General features: G+C 52.5%; 1 protein-coding gene across 1 annotated transcript in view; it reads right to left on the bottom strand.

Moving 5' to 3' along the window:
• The window catches only part of ITGA11 (integrin subunit alpha 11), a 121063-nt gene that overhangs the window by 88497 nt on the left and 14389 nt on the right, over positions 1-18177 (bottom strand). The window contains exon 2 of the mRNA XM_059697119.1: positions 3977-4088. Coding sequence (XP_059553102.1) covers positions 3977-4088 — 112 coding nt within the window. The remainder of the gene's footprint in view (positions 1-3976; positions 4089-18177) is intronic.

Raw genomic sequence — 18177 nt, 5'->3', positions numbered from 1 at the left:
GGGTGCCCTCTCTTGGTATTTATCATCTGGGACTGGGGCTCTGGGAGCATACGCCCTCTCTTCCCGGCTGGGCCAAGCACTCACTCTCCCCACATGCTGTTTATGTGACTGTGCCCGTGATGGGCTCTGAGGGCACCACAGCCTCCGCTCTCTCACGGGGCTGGCAGCGCAGCCAGTGAGGAAGGACACAGGCCTGGGAGACGGTGTGTTCCCGGCCAGCCTCAGGGCTGGGGCTGCTTTCTGTTTGGTGCAACTCCCTCCATTTGGGCCTAGTAAGATCTGGGCTCCAGACCTGGCTCCGACACTTGCGAATTATGTCATCTCTCTCTTGGCGTCTCAGTTGCCATGCCTGTAAAGTGGGGACAAGCCTACTTCTCTCACAAGTTGCTCATGTCCCCGAACCTGCATTCACCTGGGCCTCTGAGAGCCCGCTGGGTTTCAACGGCGTCTCCTGCGGGAGCCCTTGTGTGGTCAGGCTCCTGCTCCCCAGGGCCCTGGAGGGGAGGCGGCTCGGTGCCCAGCCTTGCTGACAGCGAGGCTTCTCCTCCAAGGCCGCGAGCGTCAATGACAAATGGGAAACTTGTGGGCCCAGCTCTGTGTTATCTCAGTGCCAGGAGGCTTCCTGGGCCAAGGGACCAGCGGCCTGAGCAGCCCTGTGCCAACCCACACTGGGCTCCGGGACACCCAGTGCTCTTACAAACCAACCGACCTAATGATTTCAGTGGACGTGCAGTAGCGTCATGTGGATTACATTTCTCTGAAAATGCACAAAGGCTTAAAACGTAGGGGCAGAGAATACTCAGGCCGGGAGGAATTTGTTTTCTCTTTTCCTTCTTGTGTGCCTGTGAGTGCTGTTATTGTTGCTAAAACCCAGGCATGTGGAAAACTGTTCAAGATGTGAGAAACACGGGTGCCCAGCCAGCGCTGCGTGGTTTGAGGTCTGAGTTGGGGATGCGCTGGGCAGAAGGGGAAGAGTTCATCAAGTGGCAGCCCCACCAGGTGTGTCCCATCTCCTCCAGCATTTACACCACGGGCTGCTGCCCTTGATGTTCCAGAAGGCGCCCAACCTGGTCAGTGGGGACCAGACCCCATTGGAGCCTGTGGTGGGAGATAGTCGCGGGCCCTTCCCTGGGTCAGTGCTGGGACCTGGGTTTTGGGGCAGAGGCTGAGGAGCGATGCTGTTTCCCACCGGAGGGAGATGGTGCGCTTCCGTGGCCCCAGTCTCCCTGGAGGACTTTTAAAAACACAGATTCCCTGGCCCCGCTGCAGGCCCAGGAAATGCAGACCGAGGTGTGCAAGCTCTGCAATAAGGACTGAAAGCCAGGTAGTCCACACTGAGGAGGTAGGAAGATCCTGGGCTACGGGCTGAAGCAGCTCCGACATGAGGTGGGAGGTGATCTGTGTCACAAGAGAGAGGCCCGGGAAAGGTAAGGCCATTGTAGGCAAAGAGAAGGGCCCAGCAAGTCTTCATGGAGAAAGCGTCTTACGAAGATGAACATAATTAATACCGGGTCATATTTTGTCTTGTACTGTTTTTTAATTATTTCAAGGATATTAGTGTTGCTTCCTCAACTGGTCTGTGAGTTATTCGGGAGTGAAGCCATGTTTTACTGAAATCAATATTTTGCAGAGCCTGGCAACATCTATTAACAGATGTTTAATAAACAAATATTGGTCAAAACAAATTATATCTTGGAAAAGCCAGTTCCATTTAATTTTTAACCCTTTATATGAAAAGATTATGGATGCTGTGTATCTTACGCCTGGGCTGGCTGAGAGAGGCTCAAATAATTCAGTTTTTCAAAGTATGTTCTTACGAGCATCTACTAAATGCCAAGGATTAGATCCCCGATTTCAGGAAGAAAGACAAGGAAACAGGTAATTACTATCCAGCTTGATAAATGTTTCCTCAGAGGAAGTGGTATGGAAGTTGATAAGAGAATAAGAAAGAGGACTTTCAATGCAGCCATAAACCACTATGAAAACTAGACAAAATATACAAGACAACCATTTTCAGGCCCTGGACAGCCATCAGTGCAGAGCTCAATGCTTGAGAAAAGAGAAGTGCAGGAGCTACATCCACATTCAACCAACTCGCTCTCGGACAGCACTTTCCTATTGACCATGGGGAGCTAGAGGTCAAACTGGGAGCAGCAGTCTATACCCAATAAAAATGAGTGCATAAATATACCCCAGTAAGAATGAGGGTGTATGTCCATCAAAAGACATGGGTAAGGATGTTAATAGGATCTCTATTCAAAATAGCCCAAATTGAAACAATCCAAATGTTCATCAATAGCAGAATGAAGAAATAAATTGTGGTGTGTTGCTCCCGTGGATTATTACACACTGGTGAAGAAGCATGAAGTACAATACATTCATCAGTATGCCAAACCTCAGAGAGGTGATGCTGGGTAAAGCAGGTCAGGTACAAATGAGGACCTACTGTGTGGTAGCATCTATATAAAGTTCACAAACTGTCAAAAGGAATCTGTGGCGACAGGAGGCAGAATAGTGGTTCCCTGGAGGGGCACTGAGTGGGCGGGGGGGAGGGGGGTAAGGCACAAAGGAGCTTTTTGGGAGCTTCAAATGTTCTACGTTATGTTCTGGGAGGTGATTCCCCAGGTATAAACATATGTAGAAGTTTACTGAGCTGTATACTTAAGATGTCTACACTTATTGTACAATGGAAAGATATCAAATAAGATACTCCTCTCTTTCGCTCGCTATATATAAAATTTCCCTCTATCTCTCTCTATCTTTGTCACAGGTAATGGGACAGGTCTGAATGGTGGGGTGTGGTGAGTGGGGAAGGTGGGAGAGGATATCATGGGAGGAAGGAACAACATGGGAAGAGGGACCAGCATGTGCAAAAAAAGGTCTAGATTTCTGGAAAAATGGCTATAAAGCAATTTGACTAGTGATGAGTATGGAGCACAACAAAGGAGGTGGGGGAAATGGAAGAAAAGAGGCTGGGAGGGGAAGCAGTTGGGGAAGGTAATCAGTTGGGGAGGGGAAGCAGTTGGGGAGGGGACACAGGTGGGGAGGGGAAGCAGTTGGGAAGGGGAGCAGTTAGGGGGGACGCAGGTGGGGAGGGGGAGCAGTTGGGGAGAGGAAGCTTTGGAAGAGGTCAGCGTAGGGCATTCATCGCCCATGTCCCCTGGTCTCTGAACTCGAAAGGGCTTCCAGGAGGGCCAGGCAGAGGCCTTGCCCTTTCTGTTTCAGGATGGAACGAAGGCCTTGCCTCCATCAGCTAACAACCAATTGGAGGAGGAGGATGGCCTTTGACAGCACATGTGCATGAGGCTCTGACTGGGCTGATGCTGGTGTTCTAAATCGGATTTGCAGTGATGCTGCACAACTTGGTCAATTACTTAAAAAAAATCACGGAGCTGTACACTTGAAATGAGTGAATTTTATGATATGTAAAATAGTATCCAGTAAAGTTATTTTGAAAATCATGACAAATCTTTCCCTCCTCTCGATTGCCCCCTCCCGAAAGGGGGCCTGGGGTCTTTCCCGCCGTCTCCTCCACTCCGTGTCGCTCTCACTTCCCTTTGCTCCACCGCTGCCTATGTTTTAGCTTGTGAGCATGTTCACACCCACCCCCTCAGAGACACCCCACACAGTTCTCTAAGAAGCCAGGACCAGAGGCGCTGCCCACAGATGAGACACCGAGGCCCTGAGAGGGGCGGGAGGGGGTAGCCATTGGTCTCAGGGTGCCTGCTAACTGTGCTGTCACACAACCTGGAGGAGGAGGGGTGTTCATTCCCATTTCTCAGATGAGGAGATTGAGGTTTCATAGTCAGGGGCAGATCTTATGCAGCCTCTATCCACCAGGACAAGAAGAAGGCAAGTCACTGGGAATGGGGTGTCCTCATGTGAGGACCAGTCTGGCAGTTGCGGGGTTCAGGGGCAGGGTGGCGGGCCAGGAGTGGGGAGCTCAGGGCTGCGTGGGGTGGCAGCTCTCACTCACCACTTCTTGCCGCCGATGTCATGCTGCTGCACCGTGTAGCCGAAGAAGGCGGCCCTGGAGCCAGGGATGACTCGTGGCTTCCTGGTGTCCATGTTGAAGGTGTCCGTGAACCCTGGGCAGGGAGAAGAGGAGAGGGGAGCAGAGGAGTCAGCCAGGTGGAGGTCTGCACCCCAGCAGTAAGGGGGGCCCCTGGCAGGTCACCCACCTTGGAGAGTCTGGGAGGAGTATGTTCTGCTACCCTTGGTCCCTGCTTGGGGGAGCCCACCGTCTGAGGGGAGAGGCCCAGCCGCTGCCCTGGGGGCATAATCCAATAAGGGAGGCACAAAACCTACTCTGAGGGAGACCCTGTCGAGTGGGAAGGCCAATCCCTCCCTTAGAAAATTCTCCTTCTCAACAGGGAGACAGCTCCCTTCCTCCATCACTCCTTTCTCCAACTCCGCTTCTTCCAGCTTCTGCTGGTCTCCTCCTCCCTTTTTTCCCTTCCTCTTTCACTCCTCTCTCTCCTTCTCCCTTCTCTCATCTTTGCCTGCTAAAGAGTCACAGAACGGACTCCACTCCCCTCCCCCAAGCCCGGGGCTTAGTGGTCGTGGCCCCAGCACTGCTGGCCCAGCCAGTCTGCCAAGCTCTGCCTGGCTTCAGCAGGGGCCACGGATTGGCTGGGGCAGCTGAGGCGAAGCAGCGATGCAGTCCCGTAACCCTCTCACCCTGGCCCGAGGGTCTTCCCTGCTTGGTGAAGTCACATATCAGTTCCCACCCGATGGGAAAGCTTGTCGTTGAGCCAAATGCTTTGCCCCTTTGTGCCGAGTTACAAGTAGTAACAACTCACATCTGTATGGTAGTCTGGGTTTCCATCACCATTTACCCTCCTGGGACTGCTACCTGTGCTGTCACATAACAGGAGAACGCGCAAGCATCATCCACCTTTGGCGGAGGGTTTAAGAGCCTGGCCAGGGCTACACAGCAGGTCAGCAGCAGCATCAGGGCCAGGACCTCAGATGCCTGCTCTGTGACCCCTTCCCTCCATTTTCCGGGCATGTTTGGCCTTGTTACACATCTAAGCTAAGCCTCTGCCCATCTGTCAGTGCTAACAGGACCACCAACCTTGGGACCCTCGAGGTTTACAGGGTGGAATCCTACCTCAAGCCAAAACCTTCAGATCAGTGAAAACCCATCAGCAGAACAGAATCTTATCACCGTCACCCCTTCCACGTGTGGGGCACTTTATAAGCTTCAGAGAACATTCACATGTATGTTATCATTGGATTGCTACGGTTATACCAACCCTGTGACGGGGCAGCAAACGCAAGCCAAGGGTCTGAGAGGTGAACTGACCTGCCCCAGGTCCCACAACCTGCCGGGGAGGAACTCTGAGTGGGAGGCTGGTAACTGCCCGCATCCTGCTGTCCTCCGGGCACTGACCCCTGGGCTGAGGGCTCAGGGCTAGGCCCTGGGGCCCCTACTTGAATAGGCCTGCTGCGCAAGAACAAGTGGTTCCCACCCTTCCTTCTTTTGCTCAGCAAATGGATGCAGTGGCCAAAAGTTCCATCACTAGTGTCATAGGATTAGAGTCCCCAGAGGCAGAAGCGAAACACCTCCAGGAGGGTGGTTAGGTAAGTGTTATTTCACTTACCCTTGTCAATTGATTTTTAGTGTTGCCTGGAGCACTGATTTAAGGAAGATGGTGAGGCCAAGTCTGGGCTCAGTGGGCAAGATGAGTGTGATGGGTGGGCAGTACCTGCTGGGGACACAGGAGAGGACAGTGGCAGCAAGCGGCTATGCAGCTGCCAACCCTGTCTTCAGAATTCGGAATCTGCCACGTGATTTTAGTGCCACGACCCTAAGGCGGTGGGGAGGAAAAGTGTGCTAGCCCATTAGTGTCTTATTTACAAAGCCCAGACCAAGTGGACCCATCAGCCTGGGTGGCAGCAGGCACCCATGGGGAAGAGGACCCTGGTCAGTGAGCACAGGGGATGAAGGAGCCCAAGTCCTTGGTCAGCGAGGACATGTCATGGGGGAGAGAGACACCAGTGTCTACTGTGACAAGCTGGGAGGTGAATGGAGAGGAACTCATTCTCCAACTCTGTCCCAGGAATGGACACACACACACACACACGAAATTCATGCACACACACGCACACATACATATACATGCACACACATACATAGGCCACATGCAATCCCTGAGCATAGGGCAACACTTTATCTGGCTCCCTGGTGCCCCCTGGAGACACCCCCTAGGGGTGCCTGGTCCTCCCCGTCCTACATCTGACCCCAGCAGAGGGTGGTGACTCTGAATGAGAGGCAGGCAGCCTGGCTCTGGCAGTCAGGAAATCCAGGCCCACCCACTCTCATGCCTGCAGCAAGGGTAGAACCAGTGAAGACGAGCCCATAGATTGTGTCTTTGGGCATCCCCAATATTAGTGCTTCTTGTACAAACACAGCCAGAAGGAGCCTTCCAAGACCTATCAGATCCATCACTCCTCAGCGGCATAACCTCCATCCCATCAGTTTCCTGCCCACACACAAGGCCCTGCATGAGCCCACCTCATTCCCTCTCCCCCATTCCCTGTCCTCCCCCACCTCATTCCCTCTCCCCCCATTCCCTGTCCTCCCACACCTCATTCCCTCTCCCCCATTCCCTGTCCTCCCCCACCTCATTCCCTCTCCCCCCATTCCCTGTCCTCCCCCACCTCATTCCTTCCACCCCCATTCCCTGTCCTCCCCCACCTCATTCCCTCTCCCCCCAGTTCCTGTCCTCCCCCACCTCATTCCCTCTACCCCTCATTCCCTGTCCTCCCCCACCTCATTCCCTCTACCCCTCATTCCCTGTCCTCCCCCCACCTCATTCCCTCTACCCCCATTCCCTGTCCTCCCCCACCTAATTCCCTCTCCCCCATTTCCTGTCCTCCCCCACCTCATTCGCTCTACCCCCCATTCCCTGTCCTCCCCCACCTCATTCCCTCTACCCCTCATTCCCTGTCCTCCCCCACCTCATTCCCTCTACCCCTCATTCCCTGTCCTCCCCCCACCTCATTCCCTCTACCCCCCATTCCCTGTCCTTCCCTCCACCTCTCTGTTCTCACATTGCCCCCAAGCCTCATTGCTGCTTCTTGAATGTTTCAGTCCCCTTCCTCCTGATCAGCATCTGCCCTGGCTGTTCCCTCTGCCAGGAATGCTCTTCCCCCACTTATCTGCATGTCTCACTCCCTCGAGTCTCACTCCCTTGAGTCATTAGGATCTGTTTCAATGCCATCTTGTCCATCACCAGGCCACCCTGTCACTCTTACCCCCTTATTCTTCATTTTTCTCACAGCATTATCACAAACATGTTTTTATTCTCATGTGGCTGATATTCTCCAATATTCTTATGCTCTCTAAGTGCCATGAGACGCTGCTATCTCCTCACTGTTGTATCCTCAGTGTCTCAAATAAAGGTCTTGCTCCCAGTTAATGGTCACAGATATTGGTTGATTGAATTGTTAGAGACCAGGACCAGTTTGGCTGGGATGCTTTCTCCTGTCAACCAGGGGGAAAAGAAAACAGTATTTACTGAGCACTGATATATTCGAGGGACTATTCTAGGTATTTAACCATTAATTTTATATTAATTAGTTAAATCTCACACCAACCTTGTGAAATAGATATTATCATGCCTCTGAGAGGTTAAGTAATTTGTCCCTAATCACTCAGCTGGGAGGAGGGTAGAGCAGGTCCATGACCAAGTAGCTGTGGCTCTAGGGTGAGTGCTACCCCTGGGAGATCAGCCTTTTATAGGAAGGACCCACTGGGGGGGACGGAGGGGGCGAGAACATTCTTTTCAGAGAAGGTCTTTCCTCCTGCCTTCAGGTTCCCCTCCTCTGCCTTTGGGTTTGATTAAAAGAAGCACATGGGAGAGAAGGCAGGGGCCCTGTGCCCCCCTCACTCAGGGCTCTGTCCAGGCCCAGCCCAGTCTCCCCAAGCGCTCCCACCCCTGCCTCCTGTGGACAGGATTGATGAGGTCTGGCCACAAGGAAGAGGACAAAAGCCTTTCAAAATTCTGGTTTCTTCCCCCAGTTGGCATTTGCTTCTGACCAAACCGAACCAACCAGAGAATGGATTTCCTAAAAGTGATGTCAAGTCTGTTGCTCTGACCTCAGCCCGACCAGGTCTCCGGTCGCTCCTCAGATGGCGCATGGCTTTCGTGCTTGGGGAATGTACCCTGCTCAGAGATTTATGAACCCCCAAAACCAACAAAACAAAACAAAGTTGTTTTTGACGGGAACCAACAGGCCGGCTGCAGAGACGCTGGAGCTGGGCTGGGCAGCCTGCCACTCTTCTGCCCTTGATATCGATGACAGAGGGGAAAACCCACAGTTCCTGGGCTGCTCTGCTGTGGACTGTGGCCAGAGTTCCATCAGCTGCTGCTCCCTTTCTCAGAATCTTATCGTCTCTTAAAAAGCATCAATGAGTCCCAAGGAGGCACTGAAACTACAGCGTGGAGCTAGATCATCCCTGGGGCCCACGGTTCTCAAACCCGTCACTCCAGGCTAAGGGGGAGGCCACCACCATGTCCCCAGGTGGAGCAGTCACAGTCCCGGAGGCTGAGGCATGCTGGCCAATGCTTGTCTAGAGCTACTGTCCACTCCACAGCTGCACAGGGAGTGCTCGCTCTAGCTGAGAGAATCTGCCGAGAGTCCACAGTGCCACCCCCGCCCCCACCCCCTGCACCTCTGCCCAATAACTAACTTTCCAGGTTCTTGGGAGAAAGTCCAAATCTCCATGTGGCTCAAGGCCCGCCTCGGCCTCCTCAGCCCTGGGTGAGCTTTTCTCTGGCTTCCTGTGGTCCAGGCACCAGGGTCCCCCTTCCTGCGCCCCGGATGCACCTCGCTTCCTCCCACTTTGGGGCCCTTACACATGCTGCCTCCTTTGCCTGAACGTCTCTGATGAACTTCTCACCTTCAAATTGCAACACAAACGTCACATCCTTCCCTCCTCCCCTAGGAAGCCTCCTTGACCCGATTATGCCAGGCCTTGTCTAAGGATCTCATCACCCCTCACACCTCACTGACAGGGGACTGGTGACCCCGCCTGTTCTTATCACAGTTAGTAATTATACACAACAGTCGTGATCATCTGATTACTCCCATCTCCCCATCAGGAGGGGGATAGTGAGGGCTGGACCCAACGCTGAGCCGGGGCTGGTCCGGAACACGCTGAGGGGGAAGCAGGACAAGAGAGCGTGGAGACTACCAGCTTGGACGGTGGCCCATGGAACCCTCTGTGAGGAAGTGCAACACTGAAATCGGGGTGCAGTGATTGTTGGAGGAGGAGGGACGGCGGTGGCTGGGGTGTCAGGGGGCTTCTGGAGGTGTGATCGGCCTTAAGGGCAATGCGTAGGGATTGGTGAGGTGGCCCAGGTGGTGCTAAGAATTGCTAGTGTGAATGGGAAGCCAGGGAAAGGAGAACAAAGGAGCCTGCCTGGGTGGTCTATCAGGCACTGCCCGGCTACCCCCACCCTCCTGCCAGGCTCCTTGAGGGTGAGATACCAAGCACTGTTCTGAATTTACTTAATCCTCACAACAACCTTTTGAAGTAAGCATATTATTATTCTCATTTTATAGGCCAGGAAATTGAGGCACAAAGAAGGCAGAGAGCTTTAGGCCAAAGTCATACAGCTAGGAAGTGGCAGGGAGGAACTCTGAGGTTTCATGCGTCCTGCCCCTGCCCCACGCTGCCTGCCATCATCAAGCCTTCCTCACCCCTTTCAGCTCCCAACCCCTCAGCCACTTAAGTTCCTCCCGGTGGTGGTCTCCCTCAGGCTTGTGCTCCTCCTCCCACCCCTTCTCCTTCTTTTTATTTTAAAAATATGTGTATTGATTTTAGAGAAAGGGGAAGGGAGAGAGAGATAGAAACATTGATGAAAGAGAAACATCAATGGGCTGCCTCCTGCACGCCCCACACTGGTGATCAAGCTGGCAACATGGGCATGTGCCCTGACTGGGAACGAAGCTGGTGACTTCTTGGTTCATGCTTTGATGCTCAATCACTGAGCAACACAGGCTGGGTCACCCTTTCTTCCTAAAAACTCCCCCATCACGGGTCCCACGCCCTCAGATCCTGCTCGCTAGAAAACAGATCACACCAAGGTCTGCCAGAAAAACCAGCCAGAGTCCTGAGGGCCTTGCAGTTCTGGATGGAGCACCAGACTTGAGCTGACAGCGAGAGGAAGCCACTCTGGGACGCTAAGAGTGAACAGCGCTCAGCAGCCCTCGCTCCTTCTCAGCTCAGCTCTCTGTGGCAGACGCACCTGTGTAAGCAAGAGCTTTCATTTTCCTTGGATGGCGGGGCCTGGGATGGGGGAGAGGGAGACTGAAATGTTATCCGAACTCTCTGGTTTTTATCTCCCCCTTCCCAGTTTGACTTGGGCCCCAAGAATCTTCACATCTAAAAGCAAATCACAGATTGGCTTTGGATTGGGGTGGGGAGAAAAGACTCTGAAACTGTCCTAAGCAAAAAGAAATGGTAAGTGGACCTCCTGCTGCCATGGGAGGAAAAACAAGAAAACAGTCCAAAGTGAGACAGAATGAGCTTCAGAGGACTGAGCTTCAGCTGCTCCCTGCATCGCTGCCCCCTGCCTGGGGAACTCACAAAAGGTGGTGGCTCTTGCTGCCACCAGCCATCTCTCCCTTTGCTTTGAGGCCACTGATGCAAAGACAGGCAGGTTTGGGGGCATTGCTGATGAGGCCCCAGGGTCCCAGTCTAGGCCCCTGTAATAGGCGCTAATGACATATGAAAGAAGAGATGTGGTCCTGCCTCATTGGAGTAGCTTCCAGCCAGTAAAGGGGAAAAGCCTCGCTGGAGAGGAGGTCTGGGCTCAGGTTGCCTCCGGCGCTGGGGAGAAGTGGGATCCTGCCTTTGGCGCCTGCTGCCCTCACAGGAGACCTTGTAACTGTGTGAGGACCAGGACTGGGTTTCATTGATCTCTTCATTCCCACGACAGGGTTTGGGACACAGTAACACGTGTTAAAGTAGCAAATTCAGCTCTACTCACCAACAACTAACAACACTGCTGAGCATCATGTACAAGACAGTTCCATGTATTAACTCGTTTACTCCTCAGGACAGTCCTGTGATGGTCCCTATTTTTGAAATGAGGACATGGAGGCACAGTTTTTGTGACTTGCCCCACGTCACATATCTAGTAGGTGGCAGAGCAGGGGTATGGAATCATGGAGAGGGTATGGTCCCTCTCCAGATTGTACTGTTCGTCCCAGTTCTTGTCTCCTCTGTACCCACACTCTTTGTCAGGCAACTTCGTAGTTCCTCGTACTAACAGGGCAGAGTAGGTCCTCCCACACCTACTTGGCTTTGGGCTGGGCCATATGAGACAGAAATGAAAGTTCTAAGCCGAGGTCTTAGGACACTGTGTTTGTCTCTACCTGCTCACCTGCACTTCTGACGTGAATGTGAGCGGTGCTTGCTCAGGCCAGGCCACGGATCTCAGGGAAAGGGTGAGAGACACTGCAGCAGAGCTGTCCCAGCTCAGATCAGCCATCCCCCAGATACATGAGACCAGCAGAGCTTGGGTCAGCTACACCCAGCTGCCTCTAGACATGTGAACTAAATAGTTATTTGTCACTCAGATTGGGGGGTGATTGTTTGTTATACAGCATTATTACAGCATTTGGTAACTGATATAGTCTAACTCTTAAATGATGGACATTGGGGAGTAGGAGAAACAATTTCAAAGAGTGATTGGACAAAGACAGAAGGAGAAGAGAGACTGGGGATCTGTGGGGACTTGTGGTTCCTGGGATAGTAAACTAAACATTTGCTTCCTGAGAGCTCATGGGGAAGCCTTACATGAGGCAGGGCTAGGCCTGGACCTTGCCTGTCAGAGAGCAGTGTGGCCTAGCAAGCGGGTTATGACCTCTCCTACCTGAGCCACACACTGAGCCTTAGAGATGAACTGTTCTGCCTCATCAGGACACAGAATGGCAGACACAGAGCACAGACATACAGACAGATCCCCAGCATCGATTCTTGGTTCAGGAGCAGGCTCTGTGCAGTAATAGAGCCTCCATAGCATGAGGGCCCTCCTGTACCGCATTCTCTCTTCACCCAAATACCAGGGGGCGTGAACGCATCCCTCCATCCCCCCATCCCTGCCCTGACATTAACCACTGGGTCAAAGATGGTATGTAGCAAATCTGTTATCAGGGAAGGGTAACGTATTAGGATTTTCTTTTTAAGAGCAATCAGGGATCTTAGAGATCAAATGAGCTACCTTGCTCCAAACTTTGTTTTTCTGCAGTGAGCCCACCTTTTTGAACAAATTCAATGCATGAAAAGCAGATACAAAAAGTTGATGTTGAGATTAGGGATAGAGGACAAGGAGTGGCCCCAGTGGCACACCCCCAGCGGCAGTCCTAAGACACTTCCTTGGACCACTAACGTGTCCTGGAACATAGATTGAGAATCACTTGATTGGGTTTAAGACCCTTGTTATAAGTGACAGAACTAAGGCTAGGAGAGGGGTGGGGATTTGCCCAAGGTCACCAGCTTTTCTTCATGCCCATCTTTAATCACCCACTCCTGTCTAACCCTCCTCCACAGTCCTTACACTCAATAGCTATGTCAGTGATGGCGAACCTTTTGAGCTCGGCGTGTCAGCATTTTGAAAAACCCTAACTTGACTCTGGTGCCGTGTCACATATAGATTTTTTTTTTGATATTTACAACCATAGTAAAACAAAGACTTATATTTTTGATATTTATTTTATATATTTAAATGCCATTTAACAAAGAAAAATCAACCAAAAATAATGAGTTTGCGTGTCACCTCTGACACGAGTGTCATAGGTTCGCCATCACTGAGCTATGTCCATGCTGGGCAGTGGAACGCGAAGTTGGATAAGACATGACTTATGGTCTTCAGAATCTACACCATGGGCATGGTTGGGCCAAGAGGCATGTTTGAAAGCCACCAGAGCCAGAAGTGAAGCTGAGAGAAGGTTGCACCAACACGGGTGATCTAGGTTCTAATCTCAGCTTTGTCACTAAACTTGGCCATGAGTCCGTGGAGAGTCATGATGCCTCTCCAGATGGGGCCTCAGTCTACTCATCTGCAAAACGAGAGGGTTCAAGCTCTCTGGCATCCACGGCCCAGCCCCAGCACATGTCTGAAAGGCTCTCTTAGGCAAACTCATAGCCAGCTTCTAGTTGTCGGAGTGTAAGCATCTGTCTCGAGTCTCTGCAAACAGTTTGGAATTGGAGGCCAAGCCGTGTGGAGGAATGCAAACTCATCTTAACATTGGTTGGAGCCAAACACATTTAAGAAGGGAACTCTCCAGGCAACAATGATCATATTTTGCATTCCTGAGCCAAAGGGAAGGATAGAAGAAACCCGTCATCGAATGCTCTGCTTTATCCGCGTCCAGCTGCCTCTCGCTTTGCTTGGACCATGGAGAACGGGCCCCAGGGCTCTCCTTCCCTGACTGTGGTCCAGGCACACCCAGATGTCAGAGGAACTGAGGCTTGGGTGGGGGTCCAGGCCATGTGGTCACCTTTCCAGGAAAGCCAAGCTCTGCCCTGGAGCTGGACGGTGCTGCTAAGGCCTCAGCAAGACTTAGAGCAAGTGGGCAGGGGCACCCCGGTTCCCTCCAGACCACTCTTTTTGAAAAATTGTGGACACCAGGCTGTGTGCACTGGCTCCTTGAGCACAAGGCTATGCGGCCCTAAAATGATGGAGACTCCTCTCCCTAATCTTATAGGAATGGAGGCAGTGATCCCCTCAGTGGGGAGAAGTGGCTGGAGGACCATCACCCCGGTCAAAGGCCAGAGAATGGGCTCCTCACCTTAGGACAACTAGTTCTAGGATGCAGAAATGGGGACATGGGAATGCCATGCCCACTTCCTGAGAGCTAGGACGGCTGTGGCAGGTAGACAAGCCTGGGTGTCGGGGGACCTGGATTCCTTCTGGGTTCTGCCATTAGGACGGGTGGGGCCTTGAACAAGATAGTTTTTCTCTCTGGACCTCACTTTCCCCTTTAGAAAATGAGGAGGCTGGGCGAGGTGTTCTAAAGACCTTCCCAGTCAGGATGTTGTGGGTCCCTTCTCCTTTGGATTCATTTACAAATCCATCTCCCTTGGGAAGGGAGGAGCAGACAGCTGTCATTGCCCCTGCAGGTCTCTAGTAGATGGGCTTTCAGGACTGAGGCCGTTCCTCCCACCCCTCCAGCACAAGGGCTCAACGCAAGTGCCCCTCGGCTTCAGGCCACTTATGAAAGTGACGGCAACACCCTCCCGCCTGCCCCCAGCGGCTCAGCATCCAGCGGAAACTGCCCCCGGCCAGAACTGGGGGCTCTGATGCCAATCCAGTTCTTACCATCAGGCCCTGCTTCCCTCCTGTGCTTCCCAGAAAAGTTGCCCAAACTTGGGTCTCCCCAGGAGAGGGAGGGTCCCTTCTCTTTACTCTTGCAAAAGTCCACCCCGTTTTCTAGCTCCTCTAATCAACTCATCAGCATCTTACTTCTTTGCAAAACGATTATCCTCTGGATGTCAGTTCGTGTCTCTCTGGGAACTGGTCATTATCCCACTGCCCTTTTCTCTGAAAGAAACACCATGGCGTCCACCCTGCCTTGCATTCATCCAACCATGAAGATCGGCAGCCGACCACCATCCGTCCCCTTCCTTCTCTTTGCTGGACAGAGCTGTGTGTCTGCAGGGATTCTCGTATCCTTGGCTCCCCTGGCCTCGTGCAGGTCAGGACATGGCTCACTGTGTGTGTGTGTGTGTGTGTGTGTGTGTGTGTGTGTGTGTGCACGCCCGCGCGCACATGCATGGCCAAAGGATTGGCCAGAGTGGCCAGGATGGGAGGGGTAATGACAAGAGGAGTCCAGAGACAGGAAGGTTTCGGGGACGGAGGTGCTTTCCATCGGAAGGACCAGCTGGACCCCCAGTTCGGACGGAGAAGGGAAGGGAGAGGGGATTAGTGTGGAGGCTTCCGTGGAAAGGCGTCACCCTCCCCATGGCATGAGCACACCACTCGTTTCTTTGGAAATGACTCCGAAAAATGATCTCATTTGGGAACCAGTGTGTCCCTAGCCCCACCCACTGCTGTTCTGGCAGGGAGCTGCTCTGCGAGCGCCAGCAGCTGTTTCGTGGGTGCCGGTGGCACAGGTCCACCTTCCCCAGGAGGAAAGCCCCAGAGCTATATGAATGTTCATGTCCCCTGAATGTTAAATATGTGACAAAGAACACATCAGGACCAGACGAGGGGGCGGACATCGTCACTAGATGGATTCTAGGTCCACTTGAGCTCCGAGACCCGAGGAAGCCCTCACATGTTAACCCTGAGGAAGAGCTTTTACAATCACCATCTCGTTAGGGCTTTACAGCCAGCCCCTAACGCGCTGTCCGCACAGAAGGAACGCGGCCACTCTCACCTCCACGCCTGGCTCTCCGTTTCCTCTATCCACCTGCCTCCGTTTACTGTCGGCTCTTATTCTGCACCCACCTGCCAGCGGGGGCCAATGCATGTCCCACTTCCGGGTCAATCTACCCTCCTCGTCCCTATCCCACTCTATGCCCCTCCCTGATGCCTTGCCTCCGACACCCCTCCCATCTGGGGTGGGGAGTCCAGGGGACCGGACCCATGCCACGTCCTGCCCTTGGGTCGCCGTGGTGCCTGCTGTCTCAGACAGTAGGCAGTCAGCAGGCACGAAGCAAACACACACCAAGGGTAGGCGGGGCCTCTTTCTCCAGGGGAAGTGGAGGCTTAGGAAGGCTGCCTGCCATGGCCAAGGCCTCTAGTTGGTGGACACAGTTAGAGCAGGGACCAGCCCTCCCGGTCCCGGCAGTGAGTTCTCTTAGTTCCCTCCTTCCCCAAATCTCCCGGGGGATCCAGCTGCCTCAGTACAGTATTTCATTTAATTCTGACAAGGGGTTAGGGCTTCTTATCCCCACTGAAAAGAGGAGGATGCAGAGGCTCCAAGACTGACTTGCCCGTGGCCCAGGTCCCAGGTCCCAGGTCCCCATCCTGCCTGCTTCCAGCAACACATCCTCTACCCCTTTCCAGCGACCTCTCTGGTCAGCTGAGTCTGTGAGAGGGAGGCCAGGGGTCCGATCAGACCCTCTCTTCAGGGCCAAAGATGACCCCCAAGCTGGACCAGGAATAGCTCTATCTGGGCAGACCCTAAGCTAACCTTTCTGTGGTGCCAGAAGAGAGGCTGCATTAACTAAGCCAAGGGGGCTCCGTCCCTCCTCGCCTCTGTGTCCTGCCTGCACAGTGTCTGTAACACAGGAGGCTCTCTGCAATGTTGACAGGACAAACACATGAATGAATGAATGAATGAATGAATGAATGAATGAATGAACGAACAAGGATGAGCTTATTGGATTAACTAGATATTCCTCCAAGAAGGGCCTAAGCAGATGGATCACAGGACAATTTTCCTTTTACCAATGGCCTGCCAATTTACCCTCTGCTTTCTCTAGCCAGGCCCCGTCATGCCTATGATACACGTTGTGTGCTGACCACCTTGGAGCTCCCCCTAACTCCCACCCCGCCCTGGCTGGCCTACCTTTCTCCCAGATTTTAGTTTCCTTGTCTCATTAAAAAAAAAAAAGTCTGCTTCCTTGGAGTCCTATTTTGTGCTTGATAGACAAATGCTTGCTAATGAGTGTCTTATCACATTGTCCCCTCAATTCTCCGCAGCATTTATAACCTCATATAAGGAAGAATTCTCTAAATCAGAAACAATCAGACCTGGGCTGAGCAGCCTGCTGGAGCAGTGAGGGCCCCATCGCTGGGGGTGGCGGAGGAGACAAATGCTTGTTGGGGCAGGTGGGGTGCCAGCAGAAAGAGAGACACTGCCCTAAACATCCGAGAGGGGAGATGGAAAGAAGGAGCAAGAGTTGGGAGAGCCAGGGCTGCCCTTTAAATTTTTTTAAATAAAGAAAACAGATGTTTGCCAATGTGCTGGTTAAGCAGATGTCTAGCTCATGAAAAACAGGCCTAAAAATTGAAAACAGCAAACACCAAGTTGAAATTTGCTGTCATTAACATTGTTTTTGCTCCCAGCCTTCGACAGTCATCTCCTGCCTTCAGAGAACATGTGGCTCACCTCCTCTAAGAAAAAGACTTACAATTTCATGAAAGCCAGTGCATTTTTCTACTTTACATCATTTACCCATTTTTCCAAGTAGAGAAAGTGATCAAAATGGACCTCTTTCCTTAAGCTTTTAAGAGCTTCCATGAAGGACATGAAAACATACCAATATTGATAGCGTGAATCTCTGTATTGTAAGTTCATTTAATGTGCAATAAAGTCTTGGTCAACTAGCCTGCCCCGCCCCCGCACAGCCCTCAAGCTGTGTGGAAAACTGGATTCAAGACATGTGACCACACATGTACACCTACAGGATCTGGCTGAGCATGCCCAGCCTTGGATGGCTGCCTTCACCTCCAGTGGCCCAGGCTCCAGGGAACCCAGATCACACCCAGCCAGCTCAGACCTGCCCTCTGAGCCCCATGGCCAACACCCAGCTGCCCACAGGACGTTTCCACTTGGATGTCTCATAGCATCTCACACTTCCTAGGACCAAAAAGGCGCCCTAGGTTTTCCCTTCCACACTGGCTTTCCCCCAAGTCTCTCTGTCTCGGGACTCAGCATTACCACCCACCTGATGGCTCAGTCAGAAGCGTGGAAGCCCTTCCCCAGGACTTCACTTCATCGCCTGCGAGTCTCGCAGGTTCTACCCCTCAGTTCCACCTACATGTGCCCATTCTTCTCTGTTTCTTCGGACGGCACCCAGACCCAGTTCTTTTCTTCCTTTTTTTAGAAAAATATATTTTATTGATTTTTTACAGAGAGGAAGGGAGAGGGACAGAGAGAAACAACGATGAGAGAGAAACATCGATCAGCTGCTTCCTGCACACCCCTTACTGGGGATGTGCCCGCAACCAAGGTACATGCCCTTGACCGGAATCGAACCCAGGACACTTCAGTCCGCAGGCCGACGCTCTATCCACTGAGCCAAACCAGTTAGGGCCCAAGTTCTTTTCATCCTTTTGTGCCTGGACTTCTAACTGGCCCCTCAGTTCTACTTTTGCTCAGCTCCAAGTTATGCCCTCCAGCGCAGCCAGAGTGATCCTTTAAAAATTCCAATCAGAACCTGGCACTTTTTTTTCTTACAATGCTCTGGGGCCCTACCATTGC

This window comes from Myotis daubentonii, chromosome 1 (genome assembly GCF_963259705.1).
Source record: "Myotis daubentonii chromosome 1, mMyoDau2.1, whole genome shotgun sequence".
In the NCBI taxonomy this organism is placed as follows: domain Eukaryota; kingdom Metazoa; phylum Chordata; class Mammalia; order Chiroptera; family Vespertilionidae; genus Myotis; species Myotis daubentonii.
This window is presented reverse-complemented; position numbering and strand designations above follow the sequence as displayed.